This window comes from Panulirus ornatus, chromosome 45 (genome assembly GCF_036320965.1).
Source record: "Panulirus ornatus isolate Po-2019 chromosome 45, ASM3632096v1, whole genome shotgun sequence".
NCBI lineage: Eukaryota > Metazoa > Arthropoda > Malacostraca > Decapoda > Palinuridae > Panulirus > Panulirus ornatus.
The window spans coordinates 6,778,030-6,797,096 of record NC_092268.1 but is presented as its reverse complement, the minus strand read 5'-3'; the positions used below and the strand labels follow the sequence as shown (position 1 = coordinate 6,797,096).

Below are 19,067 nucleotides of genomic sequence, written 5' to 3'. Positions count from 1 at the left end.
GGCTGACTGCTTTGATTATATATTTTTTTTCAGGCTTTTATGATAGGAATGATTATATAATCATTTAATCATATAATTGTTTGTCACCTTGGCTGGATGCTTTATTTTCTTTCAGGCTTTTATTATAGTAATGATTATATAATTGATGTGTATTACTTCCTAGTTAAACCATATATTTTTTTTACAAAGAATTTAGAGAAAATGGTCATAATATGAATATAGAGTCTTAACAATCTCTTTCATGTTCATTAGGGAAATGTTTCATTCAAATTTTCTGATGCAGTAAAATCTTAAGATATTCCAAGTTAGTGTATTAAAACAAAGTTTTACACAGTCTCACTGTGGACATTCCTCTTATGTGTAACTGCAGCTTTGGCACTTAACCGTTCACAACACTATTCATAATCACCTTTGAAAAATGAAAGTATCCCCATATCCCCACAGAGATCTGTTGATGCCTATAAATCTTTTAGGAAGTTCTGTCTTCATACTGTCACAAAATCTCGGATAAAAGATCTTTGGGCTCTTAATTTACAACTGATGAATATTGCGCATCTTTTTGACACTAAAGTCAAAGCTTTGCTGAAGAAAGAAGGGGGATGACTGTGTTGTTGATTGGTTGATGAGGATATTCAGTGTATGTGTGGATCATGATGAAGTGCCTGAGGATTGGCAGGACACATGCATAGTGCCATTGTACAAAGGCAAAGAGGATAAAGATGAGTGTTCAAAGTACAGAAGTATAAGTTTGTTGAGTATTCCTGGGAAATTATATGAGAGAATATTGATTCAGAGGGTGAAGGCATTTACAGAGCATCAGATTGGGGAAGAGCAGTGTGGTTTCAGAAGTGGTAGAGGATGTATGAATCAGGTTTTGCTTTGAAGAATGTATGTGAGAAATTCTTAGAAAAACAGATGGATTTGTATGTAGCATTTATGGATCTGGAGAAGATATATGATATGGGTGATAGAGATGCTTTGTGGAAGACCTTAAGAATATATGGTGTGGGAGGTAAGTTGCTGGAATCAATGAAAATTTTTACCACGGATGTAAGGCATGTGTATGAGCAGGAAGAGAGGAGAGTGATTGGTTCCCATTGAATGTCAGTCTGCGGCAGAGATGTGTGATGTCCCCATGGTTGTTTAATTAATTTATGGACGGGGTGAATAGGGAGGTAAATGCTAGAGTTTTGGAGAGAGGAGTAAGTATGCAGTCTGTTGTGGATAAGAGGGCCTGGAAAGTGAGTCAGTTATTGTTAGCTGATGAAACGGATCTGGTGGCTGATTCAAGTGAGGAACTGCAAAAGTTGGTGACTGAGTTTGGAAAAATGTGTTAAAGGAGAAATTTGAGAGTAAGTGTGAATAAGAGGGACAAATTAATTGGGATGTAAGGAATGGAGAAAAATTGGAGGAAGTGAATTGTTTTAGATATCTGGGAGTGAACTTAGCAGCAGAAGCAGAAGTGAGTTACAGGTTGGGGGAGGGGGCGAAGGTTCTGGGAGCGATGAAGAATGTATGGAAAGAGAGATGTTATCTCAGAGAGCAAAAATGGGTGTGTTTGAATAAATAGTAGTTCCAACAGTAGTATATGGTTGTGAGGAGGATGGATGTGTTGGAAATGAAATGTTTGAGGACAATATGTGGTGTGAGGTGGCTTGATCAAGTACGTAATGAAGGGGTAAGAGAGATGTATGGAAATAAAAAGAGTGTTTAAGAGAGCAGAAGAGGGTATGTTGAAGTGGTTAGGGCATATGGAGAGAATGAGTGAGGAAAGATTGACAAAGAGGATATATGAGTCAGAGATGGAGGGAACAAGACGTGAGACACCAAATTGGAGGTGGAAGGATGGAGTGAAAAAGATTTTGAGCAATTGGGGCCTAAACATACAGGAAGGTGAGAGGTGTACAAGGAATAGAGTGCATTGGAACGATGTGGTATACCGGGGTTGACGTGCTGTCAGTGGACTGAACCAAGGCATGTGAAACATCTGGGATAAACCATGGAAAGGTCTGTGGGGCTCAAGCACTCTCATGTATTTCAACACATCTTCAGAAGCAAATAGGTAAATATCACAGATGGAGGAAAATGTACAGAGACACCAGTAGATGTTAACAGGATCACATCTTACATAGTATTGGAGTAGGCAGTGAGAGTAGCATGGGAACCCTTGTTGAGTCAGAGAGTCAGAGGACATTCACGTAACAAACCTAACCCAACTACTCAGGTCACTACGGCTGTGTCAGATCATCAACCCTCTTGCATAAGTCACTGCAAAATATATGTAAGATGACGTTGTTTAAACTAAATAATCCTCTACAGGTTGTACCTTTTTAATCTGGCAACATTGGGACATGTCCATTGCCAGACCACAGAAAATGCTGGAAAACACAAATTGACCCCTTTAAAGGCCCTCGGGTGAACACTTACCATTTATCATCTGCTTGATTTTATGTGTTCCTGGAGCATTGCTGCAGCCAAGAATTGTTAACCTATCTTTGGTATCCTTACCCCAGATGGGGACTCTTGGGCTTGGGTTTTTCATGGCACACAACACCAATATAGGGCAGATTCGTCAGCGTTATACGCTTGTTTTGGGGCTTTAAGAAATTAACAGGACTGTTACTTAGCTCGGCTGCAGTGTAAACAGATTTTGGCACCTTAGTGCTGCTAACAATGCCACCCTAGTGGCAGATCCACAAATTGATGGAGGCAGATTCAACATGTGCCAGACCATGGGAGTTTCCAGACCACAGAGCGCCAGATTAGAGAGGTACAATATGTATTAGCATTCATATTCTTACCATCAGGCAGCTGTATAAGAGCAGATTCAAATAAATTTCTATTTATAAAACTTCGACACTTTATGACTGAAGAAGCTCTGGACTAGTAAATGATATGTGAGTTTTCATTTTTATGAGCGAACAGAGCACTAGATTGTGACCAGTGCATACAGAGCATTTATGTTGATTTACACAAGATTTTAAGTCTAACTGTCTGTCCCAAGTAAAATGATCTACATGTTTTGCAAGGAATTCTGTAAACTATACCATTGTCATCACCCGACAGTGCTATCATAAGAAAATTAGTTTTATATCAAATAGCCTAAGCAGTGGAATGACATTTTCCAAAGGTTTGTGATAGGGTAAACACAGAATATTACTGGAAGACCTTCTATCATGTGTCACATTATCATGATAAGTCTTTCTAGCCTTGGTCTTACATTGGTCCAGTACATGGGAAGGATAGCAAAGTTTCTTACCAATGGTATCGGTATTACAAAATTCTATATCCAAAAATTCTGGATTGACAATTCGTATAAATTTTTTCTCCCCTATCCCCAGGGATGATATATATATATATATATATATATATATATATATATATATATATATATATATATATATATATATATATATATATATATATTATTTTTTTTTCATACTATTCGCCATTTCCCGTATTAGCGAGGTAGCGTTAAGAACAGAGGACTGGGCCTTAGAGGATTTATCCTCACCTGGCCCCCTTCTCTGTTCCTTCTTTTGGAAAATTAAAAAAAACGAGAGGGGAGGATTTCCAGCCACCCGCTCCCCCCCTTTTAGTCGCCTTCTATGACACGCAGGGAATACGTGGGAAGTATTCTTTCTCCCCTATCCCCTACCCCCTAATATATATATATATATATATATATATATATATATATATAATATATATATAATATATTCATTTATCTATTACACTTAATATACTTAACCGCCGTTTCCTGCATCAGCAAGGTAGCGCCAGGAAACATGAAGAATGGCCCATCAACTCATATACACATGTATGTACACAAACACCCATGCATGTATGTATATATACTTATACATACTTATACATACATAAACATATACACAGACATAAACATATATACACATGCACATATTCATTCTTGCTTGCCTTCATCCATTTCTGTCGCTACCTTGCCCCCCAGGAAACAGCATCACCCCCCTGCTTTAGAGAGGTAGCGTCAGGAAAACAGACAAAAAATGCCACATTAATTCACACTCAGTCTCTAGCTGTAATGTGTAATGCACTGAAACTACAGCTCCCTATCCACATCCAAGCCCCACAGACCTTTCCATGGTTTACCCCAGATGCTTAACACGCCCTGGTTCAGTCCACTGACAGCACAATGACCTCAGTATACCACATTGTTCCAATTCACTCTATTCCTTACATGTTTCTCTTCCTCCTGTATGTTCAGGCCCCGATCACTCAAAATCTTTTTCATTCCATCCATACACCTCCAATTTGGTCTCCTGTTTCTTGTTTCCTCCACTTCTGACACATAAATCCTCGTTGTCAATCTTTCCTCACTCATTCTCTCCATATGTAGAATCCATTTCAACATACCTTCTTCTGTTCTTTCTACCACACTCTTTTTATTTCCTTACATCTCTCTTACTCTTTCATTACTTTTCAATCAAACCACCTCACACCACATATCGTTCTCAAACATTTCCTTTTCAACACATCCACCCTCCTCCATACAACCCTATCTTTTACCCCATGCCTCGCAACCATAAGTATTGTTGGATCTATTATTCTTTCAAGCATTCCCATCTTTGCTCTCCAAGATAATGTTCTCTCATTCCACACATCTTCAGTGCTTCCAGAACCTTTGCCCCCTCCCCCACGGTGTGACTTACTTTCACTTCCATGGTTTCATTCACTGCTGAGTCCACTCCCAGATATCTAAAACACTTCATTTCCTTCAATTTTTCTCCATTCAAACTTACATCTCAATATACTTCATCCCTGAACCCGACTGAACCTAATAACCTTGCCGTTTATTCACATCCACTCTCAACTTTCTCCTTTCTCACACTTTTCCAAACTCAGTCACCAACTTCTGCAGTTTCTCACTCGAATCAGCCACCAGAGCTGTATCATCAATGAACAACAACAGACTCGCTTCCCAGGCCCTCTCATCCACAACAGACTGCATACTTGTCCTTCTCTCCAAAACTCTTGCATTTACCTCTCTAACCACCTCATCCATATACAAATTAAACAGCCATGGAGACATCATACACCCCTGCCACAGACTGAGATTCACTGGAAACAATTACTCTCCTCTCTTCCTACTCATACACGCACCTTACATCCTAGGTAAAACCTTTTCACTACTTGTAGCAACTTACCTCCTGCACCATATACTGTTAAGACCTTTCATAAAGCATCTCTTTCAACCCTGTCATATGCCTTCTAAAGATCCATAAATTCTACATACAAATCCATCTGTTTTTCTGCGCATTTCTCACACACAGTCTTAAAGCAAACACCTGATCCATGCATCCTCTACCACTTCGGAAACCACACTGCTCTTCCCATTTCTGTTGCTTTGTACATGCCTTCACCCTCACAGTTGATACCCTCCCATATAATTTCCCAGGCATACTCAACAAACTTATGCCTCTGTAGTTTGAGCCCTCACCTTTATCCCCTTTGCCTTTATACATTGGAACTATGCATGCATTCTGCCAATCCTCAGGCACTTCACCATGAGCCATACATATGTTGAATATCCTTATCAATGAATCAACAACCCATTCACCCCCCTTTCTTAATAGATTCTACTGCAATACCATCCAAACCTGCTGCCTTGCCAGCTTTCATCTTCTGCAATCACTACCTCTTCTCTCTTAACCAAACCATTCTCTCTGACCCTCTCACTCTGCATACCACCCCAACCAAAGCACCCTTTATCTGCCACTCTGTCATCAAATACATTCAACAAATCTTCAAAATTCCATTCCTTCTCCTTCTCACTACCTGTTATTACTCCCCCACATGCCCCATTTGTTCTCCTGTGTTATGCATGTTATTAAACTTTCTCCGTAAAGTTTAATGATACTCTCTCGCCCACAAGCTCTTCACCATTTCCATTTACAACGTTGAATATCCCATGTACACCAATTATACCCTCAACTGCCACATTACTCTCTGCATTTAAATCACCCATCACTAAAACCTAGTCTTGTGCATCAAAGCTGCTGACACACTCCTCAGCTGCTCCCAAAACCCTTGCCTCTCATGATCCTTCTTCACATGACCAGGTGCATAAGCACCAATTATCACCCATCTCTCTCCATCCACTTTCAATTTAACCCACATAAATTTTGAATTTACTTTCTTACACTTTATCACATACTCCCACAACTCTTGCTTCAGGAGTAGTGCTACTCCTTCCTTAGCTCTTGTCTTCTCACCAAACCCTGACTTTCCCAAACCATTCTTTCCCTTCACCCTTGAGCTTTGTTTCACTCAGAGCCAGAACATCCAGGTTTCTTTCCTCAAACATACTTCCTATCTATCCTTTCTGCTCTTCTTGGTTACATCCACACACATTCAGACACCCCAATCTGAATCTCCATGGAGGATGAGCCTTCCCCACTTGACTTCTACTTTTGATTCCCCATTTAGAAAGTTAAATACAAGGAGTGGAGGGTTTCCAGCTCCCCGCTCCTGCCCCCTTTAGTCACCTCCTGTAGCACGTGGGAATACATGGGAAGTATTCTTTCTCCCCTATCCCTAAGGATATATATTCCTATGAGTCCACGGGGAAATGAAACATGACAAGTTCACAAGTGCACTTTCGTGTAATAATCACATCACCAGGGGAGATACAAGAAAAAATATAACAGTCAGTTGATATCCTATTAACTACTCATTTTTTATAAAGCTGCATAAAAACTGAAAATCTTATGTTCTTTCACATCCTGATGCTTGTTTCTAACAGACTCACAATTTCTTGCCCACAGCTCCATTATAAGTACAACCCCAACCTGGTCGGGGAGGAGGATCAGGAACTGACTGAGCATCTCCATCGTCGTCACCTCAATGCCCGGAGGATGACGCGCCTTGCATCCTCAACTCGTCTTCCCAACCAGCCAAGGTCACGCCCCAGAACGGGTAAGTGAATGACCAGTTATGTTGTAGGTGATGCTAAAATAACAGGAATAATGATGTACAGTAACAGGAATAATGACGTACAATAACAGGAATAGTGACATACAATAAAAGGAATGATGACATCCAATATAGTTGACCCATATTGATATATTCAGGAGTACTGTGCCAATCATTTGAATAGCTATTAATTATGTAACTGGAATTAAGACAGTCTGATGCTACTTTATAAAAAGTTGCTACCATAAATAGCAGTCGTTCTCAACTTTTCAGGTTAAGAATTTTCTTTTAACGTATAGCAAATGTACAGCTTTTGCTTATACTTAATACATATTCTTTATGCATACAGAGATTTTTCCTGCACATCACAAAATTATCAATGGATTTTCCCTTCTATTAAGAGGGAAATCACTACAACAATTCAGCCATTCATGTGAGCACTCATGTATTCAAAAAAGATACCAAATTGTGTCTGTGGGGATATTCCTTTTTCTCTGACAGAAGATGCATGATTTAAACATGATACATAAGTCTGTGGAGAAGAATCAAGTGGAGTTTGGTAAAGGGAAATTCAGACAACTAATTCATTGAAAGACACATTGGTCATACCTATGAAGGGCCATTGAGAAAGGTAAGAATGTAAGGAAGACAAAGTTAAAGATATAAGGATAATTGTAAATGGAAAGTTGGAACAAGGAGACAAGGATAATTGTAAATGGAAAGCTGGAAAGAGGAGACAAAAGGATAATCGTAAATGGAAAGCTGGAGTGAGGAGAAGACTCTGATGAAAATATGATTATCTGGTCAAGTAACGAGTAGAGTGACAATGAGAATGTTTACCACAAGATACAGCATACTGACAAAGCTTCATATCACACATTTAAAAAGTAGACTTGAACATTGCTGTTTTTTCATATTCACTATCAAGAAATTGACAGGCCGAAAGGATTCATAAACAATTTAGTAGTAAAACTCAAGGAATAGACTACTCAAATTATCAAGGGAGGTTAAAAGAACTCCAAATCTACAACCTAAAAAAGAAGAGAAAGGTGTACGATAATAATATGTGTGTGGCAATTAGTTAAAGGGATCATACACAATATGCTTGGTATAGGAGCATCCCAGCATGGAAGTAACAGAGTCATTAAGTCTGCAGTAATATCTTGGAATATAACAACAGGATAGTAAATGAAAATTTATGAAAACCCAGTGAGAGAGGTGGATACGATAGTCATTGTACTACCAATTGAAGGAAGGAATCTGCATTGGATGAACACAGAAACATTCAAGAGAATCCTTGATATATGGCTAAAAACAGTTCCAGATGAGCCCAAGATTGATAATTCTGCAATAAGCACGACAGCAGAAAAAATTAGTCTAATTGCATAACATAATCTTGTTATAAGTACTTTTTTTTTTTTCCAAAAGAAGGAACAGAGAATTGGGCCGGGTGAGGGTATTCCCTCAAAGGCCCGGTCCTCTGTTCTTGGCGCTACCTTGCTAATGCGGGAAATGGCGAATAGTTTGAAAGAAAGAAGTACTTGTCGTAAGGTACCCTAATTGCTTAGTATATTCTTGTTATAAGTACTTGTTGTAAGGTACCTACTATCTCTTATTGTCCCCAGCTTAATCTGTTGCACTTCATTCCTTGCCTTCTGGTACATTCAAATAACTAACTGATTTTTGTGCCATCTATATTAACCTCTTCTATCCTTTATCCTTCCACTCTCTTGAATCATCTCTCTCTCAGTTGTCTAATCCCTGTATTCTGTATCCTCAACGGTGGCACTCACCTACTGCCTCCCTCATTGTAGACATCATGACATTTCTTTTAAAACTCTTTAATACTCAGACTGGAATAGTTTGTTCGCATTTATATTTGTAATGAAAAATGTTCAGCTTGTCATAGTTACCTCCCTTATATATTCTTCAGAAGTTCCAGTCCCTCTTTGATTTTGGTTGTTACATCTTCATTGGCACCACACTACAAGTTTTAGGTATAGTATGATCATGTTTCCTTGATGGGGCAATAGAGTCAGCATCTTCAATTTCCAGGTTACCAGATAGGAAAAGGAATTTGAGCAATGAAGGTGTGTGTAGTAATCACTCAAACTTGAGTGGCATGTGAACATAGTACAGTCCTGTATTCCTGAACCAGTTGAAAGATTTGTTTTTGTATTCTATCCAGTATGGATCCAGACATTCCAAGTTGCTTTCCGTTTCATCATAATTCCGCTTGTTAGGAATTATTATTTAATCTCCAAACAAGACTTTTCTCAGTAAGTTGTGTACAGTCCTGATTGTATCATCTTTACCATTAAACCAATGACTCAGTTTATTTGATAATTGTGAAGAGTTATAGACCATCAACATAACTAAACAAGCCTATCATGCTGTTACTCCTCGTATTGTATACTGTCTGAGAGGACCATATCATTCACTAATATTTCTTGAAACTTGAGGCTGATTCTTGCTTGAAAAGCCAGAGCTTTTCCTCCTAGCTTCTCATTCCTTTTGCATTACCTGCATGCTTTAGGGAAGACTGTATGAGTCAGTCTTTATGAGTTTTGTTCAGTTTCCTATTTGCTCCTGATTTATTCAGATTTTTATCTATTTTCATATTGCTTGTTTTTTGTTGCATAGTTATGTGTACAGTTACCTTTCTTGGCTCCGAATATCTTTATATACCAATATATTTGCATACAATGATATAACAAGGTGTTTTCTAATCCACTTGGATTTCATCTTTTGTTTCAAGGTGAGTTATTACACTTGTAACCTTACGCCCAGCGGTTATTTATTGACTCCAGTTGGCTAACTAATTGTACACTTTGTTTAAAGAATTAAGTAAAACTCCATTCATGATTTTGATCTGTTCTGATACTGTATAGTATACTAATGGGTTCTTGTAGTTGTAAGGTAAGAGAGGTATGTTATTAAAAGAGTATTAGGGTAAAGAAAAGAGAAGGTGAGATGTTAAGGAAGGATGATGGGAGAAATGAGAAAACGTATGCATGCTAAGAAATGAACAGAAGAGTTGTTGAGGTCGGATGTTGCCTTGAGGTGAAACTCGTCAACGCTATAGAAAAAAATGAGAAAGATTAGAGAATATTTAGACTGTCTGTATTTGTGGCTTTCTATATATAAATGGTATAGGTAGAGAAAACAGATTAGATCAAAGTATGACTGATATATTTATAAGAAGAAAAATGATTCATAATGTCCATAATGTATGTTCTGTAGAAAGTTTTAGGTAGAGGACAAGATAAATCAAATGACAGTGTGTAAGTTAGCCTTTACCTTTAGAAAATCCAAGACAGGCAAAATATGGGCTATTTCTACCATATTTTTACTAACTAATCTGGGGAAACTTTATGAAAACTGACCTGCTGTTGGATCTCCCACACCTCTGACGAGTATAACCCACAGACAACTGGGGTGTACTTTATGTAGCCAAGATTGACTTATTTCTAAGGACAATTAATGATTAAATTAATTACTAAAGAAAAATAAAACTTGATAACCTACAAATGGTTGTACTGACTTATAATATTATTATAGGTATCATTCAAACTGCAAAATTTAAAAAAATTCATTATGACTACCAGATATTTGATGCTAGGCACGTGTTCAACCAAAGCTATGACGGAAGAATGGTAAACTTTCCAGATCTTTCAGTCATGAGGAAGGTATTACAAAGTCATATTCTAGAGCAAATGAATGAAGTACATTCTGTCATTACCTTGAAGTCTGCGATATGATTAAATTCTTGCGTGGTATTGTTTCCAGTCAATTATTGTAACGACTCATGGACATAATCTCTTTACCTTAGGTCCTAGAATCCCTCCCCTATGAGCCTAAGTTAACCACATAGAGACAGTATGGCCAGAAAATTCCTAGAAATCTCATGAAATTCACCACTTGAACAAATGAATGATTCCAACCCATATGATATTTGACAGAAGCCTGTGTCAGTGACTTAATGGAGTCTGAATTGTCTGAACTTGAATCAGGTATAAATTTATAAGCATGTGGATAATTAGAAGCAATGTTGCATGTAATATGAGGAGTTGACTTCATCTTTAACCTCTTACTAGAAATTCATATTTGGGGAACAGTAAAGAAGACATAATGTCTCCTGACAAACAAATACAAAGTTACCTTTTCAATGTATGGATAAGGAAATTTTCAGCAAGCTGCTCACATTCTATATGAACCCAAAACTTTGATTTTGGTAACTACACCTAAAGAAGCTCAGAGAACTAATAAACAAGAGGACAGCAACAAAGATGGTATGGACCTCCATGATGTAGCAGTTAGTGTTGCTGACTATTAAGCACTCATGGGCCACCTGGGATCAAACCTGCATAGGTTCAAAAGCTATGAGTAACAACAATAAGAATATTCTACATATTTATGTAGAAGTACGGATATTTTTGCTATAGCGCCAATATCTTTGCAAAGTGGGTGTGATACCTTTCTCACTTATGCCTGAAAGGCAGCTGAGCTGCACATGTCACATGAAGGCATGCAGCTCCCATAACCCCATCCTGAAACCATCCATACCCAAATTCAGAACGTAGCCTTGGAATCGTGGCCAGAAATCTCAGTCTGTAAATATGTATGGTTGGAGAGTATACCCAGGCACTGAACATATATGGATGGAGCGTTTACTCAGACTCTGTATATAGATGGGTGGAAAAGTTGTACCCAGGCTCTGAATATATTATATATATATTTTTTTTTCCAAACTATTCGCCATTTCCCGCGTTAGCGAGGTAGCGTTAAGAACAGAGGGCTGAGCCTTTGATGGAATATCCTCACCTGGCCCCCTTCTCTATTCCTTCTTTTGGAAAATTAAAAAAAAAAGATGGGAGGATTTCCAGCTCCCCCGCTCCCTTCCCTTTTAGTCGCCTTCTACGACACGCAGGGAATACGTGGGAAGTATTCTTTCTCCCCTATCCCCAGGGATAATATATATATATATATATATATATATATATATATATATATATATATATATATATATTTTTTTTTTTTTTTTTTTTTTTTTTTATACTTTTCGCCATCTCCCGCATTTGCGAGGTAGCGTCAAGAACAGAGGACTGGCTTAGAGGAAATCCTCACCTGCCCCCCCTCCTTACATTTACGCACAAAAAAATAAACATACAAAAAACGAGTAGCAGGATTTCCACCAACCGCTCCATGCCCTTATTCATCCCTCACGACACGCAGGGAATACGTGGGAAGTATTCTTTCTCCCCTATCCCCAGGGATAATATATATTATATATATATATATATATATATATATATATATATATATATTTTTTTTTTTTTTTTTTTTTTTTTTTTTATACTTTGTCGCTGTCTCCCGCGTTTGCGAGGTAGCGCAAGGAAACAGACGAAAGAAATGGCCCAACCCCCCCCCCCATACACATGTACATACGTCCACACACGCAAATATACATACCTACACAGCTTTCCATGGTTTACCCCAGACGCTTCACATGCCTTGATTCAATCCACTGACAGCACGTCAACCCCTGTATACCACATCGCTCCAATTCACTCTATTCCTTGCCCTCCTTTCACCCTCCTGCATGTTCAGGCCCCGATCACACAAAATCTTTTTCACTCCATCTTTCCACCTCCAATTTGGTCTCCCTCTTCTCCTCGTTCCCTCCACCTCCGACACATATATCCTCTTGGTCAATCTTTCCTCACTCATTCTCTCCATGTGCCCAAACCATTTCCGAGATAATGTTCTCGACTTCCACACATTTTTCAAGGCTCCCAAAATTTTCGCCCCCTCCCCCACCCTATGATCCACTTCCGCTTCCATGGTTCCATCCGCTGACAGATCCACTCCCAGATATCTAAAACACTTCACTTCCTCCAGTTTTTCTCCATTCAAACTCACCTCCCAATTGACTTGACCCTCACCCCTACTGTACCTAATAACCTTGCTCTTATTCACATTTACTCTTAACTTTCTTCTTCCACACACTTTACCAAACTCAGTCACCAGCTTCTGCAGTTTCTCACATGAATCAGCCACCAGCGCTGTATCATCAGCGAACAACAACTGACTCACTTCCCAAGCTCTCTCATCCCCAACAGACTTCATACTTGCCCCTCTTTCCAAAACTCTTGTATTCACCTCCCTAACAACCCCATCCATAAACAAATTAAACAACCATGGAGACATCGCACACCCCTGCCACAAACCTACATTCACCGAGAACCAATCACTTTCCTCTCTTCCTACATGTGCACATGCCTTACATCCTCGATAAAAACTTTTCACTGCTTCTAACAACTTGCCTCCCACACCATATATTCTTAGTACCTTCCACAGAGCATCTCTATCAACTCTATCATATGCCTTCTCCAGATCCATAAATGCTACATACAAATCCATTTGCTTTTCTAAGTATTTCTCACATACATTCTTGAAAGCAAACACCTGATCCACACATCCTCTACCACTTCTGAACCCACACTGCTCCTCCCCAATCTGATGCTCTGTACATGCCTTCACCCTCTCAATCAATACCCTCCCATATAATTTACCAGGAATACTCAGCAAACTTATACCTCTGTAATTTGAGCACTCTCTCTTATCCCCTTTGCCTTTGTACATGGCACTATGCACGCATTCCGCCAATCCTCAGGCACCTCACCATGAATCATACATACATTAGATAACCTTACCAACCAGTCAACAATACAGTCACCCCCTTTTTTAATAGATTCCACTGCAATACCATCCAAACCTGCTGCCTTGCCGGCTTTCATTTTCATCTTTCATCTTCATAGTAATAATGATGATAATAATAATGATACAACCCACATATCTTATGTGGACCAATTCAATGGATCCAAATTTTATTTCAGTAAATAAATGAGGATAGGGGAGAAAGAATACTTCCCATGTATTCCCTGCATGTCGTAGAAGGCGACTAAAAGGGAAGGGAATGGGGGGCTGGAAATCCTCCCCTCTCAGTTTTTTAATTTTCCAAAAGGAGGGACAGAGAAGGGGGCCAGGTGAGGATATTCCCTCAAAGGTCCAGTCCTCTGTTCTTAACGCAACCTCGCTAATGCGGGAGATGGCGAATAGTATGAAAGAAAAGAAGGAATGTTTATATAACAAGAATGGATTATCAGAATGAGTACTGTTTTGCATTCTACTGTATGAAAGAGTGGACATGATGAAATAATTACAGATGGAAGAGCATCTGAGAAAGATGGACTTTGTAGGAAATATATTGCAAATTTAGACTGACTGCTTATGAAGTACATGAGAGGTATGGGGGTATGAAGTGCATAAAGAGATTGTGGAGATAATGACTGATGTTTAATATTATGTCATATGTAAATGAACTGAAAAGGTAAGAAATACACTAAAGTGACATATGAATGAAGGTTTTAGGCAATATTGTATATGTAGTGAAGTGATTACTTTTCTATGTCGTTTATTGTATGGAGATAATAAGTAATGCAATTGTAGTTGTGAAAACCAGCACATTCTAGTATAAAGACAATCTAAAAATATTAATTTATTTGTATTTTTGTCTTTTGTCATGCAAACAAGCAGGATCTTGAAGTAAAGGTAAGCTTTCGACGGGGAACCATTTGTCAGCTTGTATGGTCGTGATGATATTTGTCCTGTGCTAGAGAAGTGTTCAGATGCACTTGACAAGCTAGAGGAAAAGGTTTTCAAAGACATCACTGAAGGAAGGTAAAGTGATCAGGGAAGAAAAGAGGGCAAATTTCATACTTATCTTTAAGAAAGAAGTCTGGGAAATTGAGCTGAACTATGAATGGTTTCCAGTGAGTATGGTATGTCACATAATTGAAAAGATAATCAGAAAGCAGATGAATGGCTAGTTGCAGAGGAGATACTACCTACATGGATTCAGGGGAAGTGTTCATGTCTCTTGAGACCTAGCCTAGACTTTTACAAGACAGTGAAATCAGTTTTAGACAAAAAGAGAAGGTTGGATGGATTATATCTATGTTTATCTGCACTGCCAGAAAGCAGCTGACACTGTTCCACAAAGGAAGTTAGTAAAGAAGTCAGATCTTAAGGCAGGAAAAAGTAAAAGGAGGAAAGCATAAACTTACAAAAAAGGACCTGGACGAACTCCGAAGTTGATCGGATGCATGGTTGTTGAAAGTCGGACTTAGTAAATGCAAAGAAATGAGGATAGGATGCAGAGAAAAGGCCTCAATACAACTATAATTTTTGGGAAATAACCTCCAGGAATTTGTGTATAAAAGGGGCTAAGGAGTTACCATTGTGCCTAACATGTCACCTTAGGAAAATATAGACTGTAAAGTGTGTGCTGGCAAATATTAGAAATGCATTGAAGTATATGGATAAGGAAATATGCTTCTCCATTTTGGTCACTGCTTAAAGAAGCACAGAGAATTAATAAAGAAGATCCAGATGATCAACAAGCTAGTATAATGATTAAGAGCTGTGATACAGAGAGAGACAGAGACAGAAGCCATAATTTGTCCACCATGGAAGAGAGAACCAGAGATGACTTGATCATGATCTTAATGTTTTTAGCCCTTCTGGTGTGTCAGATATGTTTCAGGCTGGTTGCTTAAGTATATACTAGTATATTCAAAAATATACTAGTACATGTAAATATTAATTTGACCTTATCAATCACTTATCAATTACCAGAGGGAGATGTATTTCCTAGATCTGACACTAAAATCCATATTTAATGGAGAATGATTATGATTTACATCATAAAATGGTACATATATTGACCCAACTATATCAGTAAGTGGCTAGAATCATTGTTCATTAGCCAAAAGATAAATCTACGTACAAATAATCATTACATAATGTCACTGTCATTTTATGAAGTGGATATTCTAGGAAACATAACAGATTTCTGGTGGACAATATCATTATCTTTGCCGTGGTTTCATTCATCTCAGCCATGGTTTTATTCTTTATGTTATTACTTCATTGTAAATTATGATAATGAAAGTATGAAATACAGTGTTTTGTCCATTCAGAATTACTTCATCTGAATCTAATAAAGAATTTGGCTATTATTCATCTGAATCTGATAAAGAATTTGGCTATTATTCTAAATCTAGATACCTAAATGTAGAAAAGATACACATAACTACATGTCAGGTCTTTTTGTATTAGTTACATTCTTTATTTATTTATAATTACCCCAGGACCAATTTCTGTGAAAGTGTTCTGGTGTTGCCCAAGACTTTTTCTAAAGGCTCCTGTGGCCCCAAGGTTGAGCTACTTCTAGTGGAAGGGAGATGCAAATTTCTTTGGAGTTAGAATTTGTGTGACAAAACTGTACTCCCAGTGATACAGCCTAGCCAAAAGCAACTTTTTACTCGAGGTCTTATGCTTTGAATGGGTAAAGTCTGATGAGACTTCACATTTTGTATTACATGACATTGATATATTGCACAGGCCTTTGGTAATTACCATTTAGTGTGCTGACATACCTTCTTATATTTAGTCATTAGTAAGCCAATAAAAATCTTGAAAATATGAAGAGAATAATGGCTTATGCACCAAACCCATGCCTATTTCTAATATGAGTAGAGTTTAAATATCTTTGCTTCCAAAAATCATAATATCTAGAGCTTAGTAAAAATATTGATATTTCTAAATTCTTCAGCAATTTGTAAGCATATCTGTAAAGTTTCTTTTGAAACAATCATAAACTGAATTAGGAAAGAATTTTGTGAAGTACAAACATGGATCTAACTGTTCAAAACCTTGTTCAATATCCTTAAACTGGGCCAGGTTCCAAGGACCTTGTTTGTAAGTTGATCTTTTCAAGTCAGAAAATATGAAGAAGTACGTAAAATTAAGGAAATACCTATACCTGACTGAAATAATATATTAAATACTGTATTCCAAAGTAAAAGTAGTTAAAATATCAAACATCATTTAATAAAAGAAGATGCATTTCGTCAGTTTGTAAGTACGAGTAATTGACCATTTGTCATACTAGGAATTATTGTCCATAGGTGCTCATTCATAAATATAGTCATTTGCAGATCAGATACTAGTAAGGTGGGGACCCCTTGCAAGCAGTCTGCTGAAGTTTGTAAAGCAGTTTACTTAAACTTGGAGATTCTGGCCTTGGACATTATTAGTCGTTTTCAATTTGTGTACCAAAGCTGGTTGAAGGAAGTGGGTCAGATGTTTCCACATCCTTATCATCAAATTGTCCTTCTTATGCATCAGTTACAGTGGGAGGGTTTGATGATATTAACATTCTTTACTATTTAGAAAGATAGGACAACCTGCGGCCATGTCATGAAATTATCCAAAAGGCCTGATCTCTGCGAGTTCTGACAAGTGGCCAATGACCGAGCTTTGACTAGCCTTTAGAGCTGTCTTGGCCCAAGTGGCAACTGAGTGGTCTTAGCCCAAAAGTGGCCTTGACCCTAGAATGCTTTCATCTGGAGGAAGTCCAGACTCAAACGAAGCTTAGGCCTTTGCAGTCAAGACCGTAAGAGTTAAGGTCTGAGGGTGGCAAATGACCTTCATTGTTCCAGTCCATGAGAGGTCAGAAAAGATATAAAGAAGTCTTTCATAGTCTGAATATACCAGATGAATGAAGAAAACTGAATGATGAAATTGTGAATGCGGATAGCATCCAGAATTTAAAAAGTGGTGTGATAGCAGAGAAAGATCAAGAGATAAGGACCCCACAAGTGGAGACCTCCCTTACCATATTATAAAAATAGGTGATTATGAATAGGTAATTATTATTGATACTACAGTGCATTTATGTTCAGTAAGGCATAAATTTGGCATTAATTAGAATTAGGCATTAATTAAAATTTTAGAAGGAGGTGAATAATGTGCTTAAGACAAAAGGACAAATGGGAACAACGGTGAAGGGGGCAAGAGGGGAAGTGATAATAGGCAACGATGAAGTGAGGGGATGGAGTGAGTATTTTGAAGGTTCTTTGAATGTGTTTGATGATAGATTGGCAGGTGTAGGGTATTTTGGTTGGGATGGTGTGTGAAGTGAGAGAGTCGGAGAGAGTGGTTTGGTGAAGAGAGAGAAGAGTTGGTGAAAGCCTTGCAGAAGATAAAATCCAGCAAGACGGCAGGTATGGATGGTATTGCAGTGACTACTTTGTTGATTTGTTGGTAAGGGTATTCATCGTATGGTGAAGTGCCTGAGGATTGGCAGAATGCATGTATAGTGTCATTGTACAAAGGCAAAGGGGATAAAGGCAAGTGTTCAAACTGCAGAGGCGTAAGTTTGTTGAGTATTCCTGGGAAATTGTATGGGAGGGTATTAATTAAGAGGATGAAGGCATGTACGGAGCATCAGATTGGGGAAGAGCAGTGTGATTTCAGAAGTGATAGAGGATGTGTGGATCAGGCATTTGCTTTGAAGAATGTGTGTGAGAAATAAGCAGAAAAACAGATGGATTTGTTTGTGGCAATTATGGATTTGGAAAAGGGTAGATAGAGCTGCTTTGTGGAGGCTTTGAGATTATATGCTGTAGGAGGTAAGCTGCTAGAAGCTGTGTACGAGTAGGAAGAGAGAAAAGTGATTGGTTCCCACTGAATGTTGGTCTGTAACAGGGGTGTGTGATGCCCCCATGGTTGTTTGATTTGTTTATGGATGGGGTGGCTAGGGAGTTAAATGCAAGAGATTTAGAAGGAGGGGTGAGTATGCAATCTTTTGGGGATGAGAAGGCCTGAGAAGTGTCATTTACTGTTTGCTGTTGATATAGCACTGGTGGCTAGTTCGAGTGAGAAACCACAGAAGTTGGTGACTGAGGTTGGAAAAGTGTGTGAAAGGAGAAAGTTGAGAGTAAATGTGAATAAGACCAAGGTTATTAGGTTCAGTAGAGTTGAGAGGCAAGATAGTTGGGATGTGAGTTTGAATGGAGAGAAATTGGAGGAAGAGAAGTGTTTTAGATATCTGGGAGTGGCATTAGCAGCGAATGAAACCATGAAAGTGGAAGTGAGTCATAGGGTGGGGAAGGGGATGAAGGTTCTGGGAGCAATGAAGAAAGTGTGGAAAGAAAGAACGTTATCTCAGAAGCATAAATGGGTATGTTTGAAGGAATAATAGTTCC

At 38.4% G+C, this 19,067-nt stretch overlaps 1 protein-coding gene across 1 annotated transcript in view; it reads left to right on the top strand.

The window, feature by feature from the left end:
- LOC139762887 (probable Na(+)/H(+) antiporter nhx-9) overlaps window positions 1–19,067 on the top strand; it is a 94,462-nt gene that overhangs the window by 66,061 nt on the left and 9,334 nt on the right. The window contains 1 exon segment of the mRNA XM_071688120.1: window positions 6,804–6,954. Within this exon segment, the coding sequence (XP_071544221.1) occupies window positions 6,804–6,954 (151 nt within the window).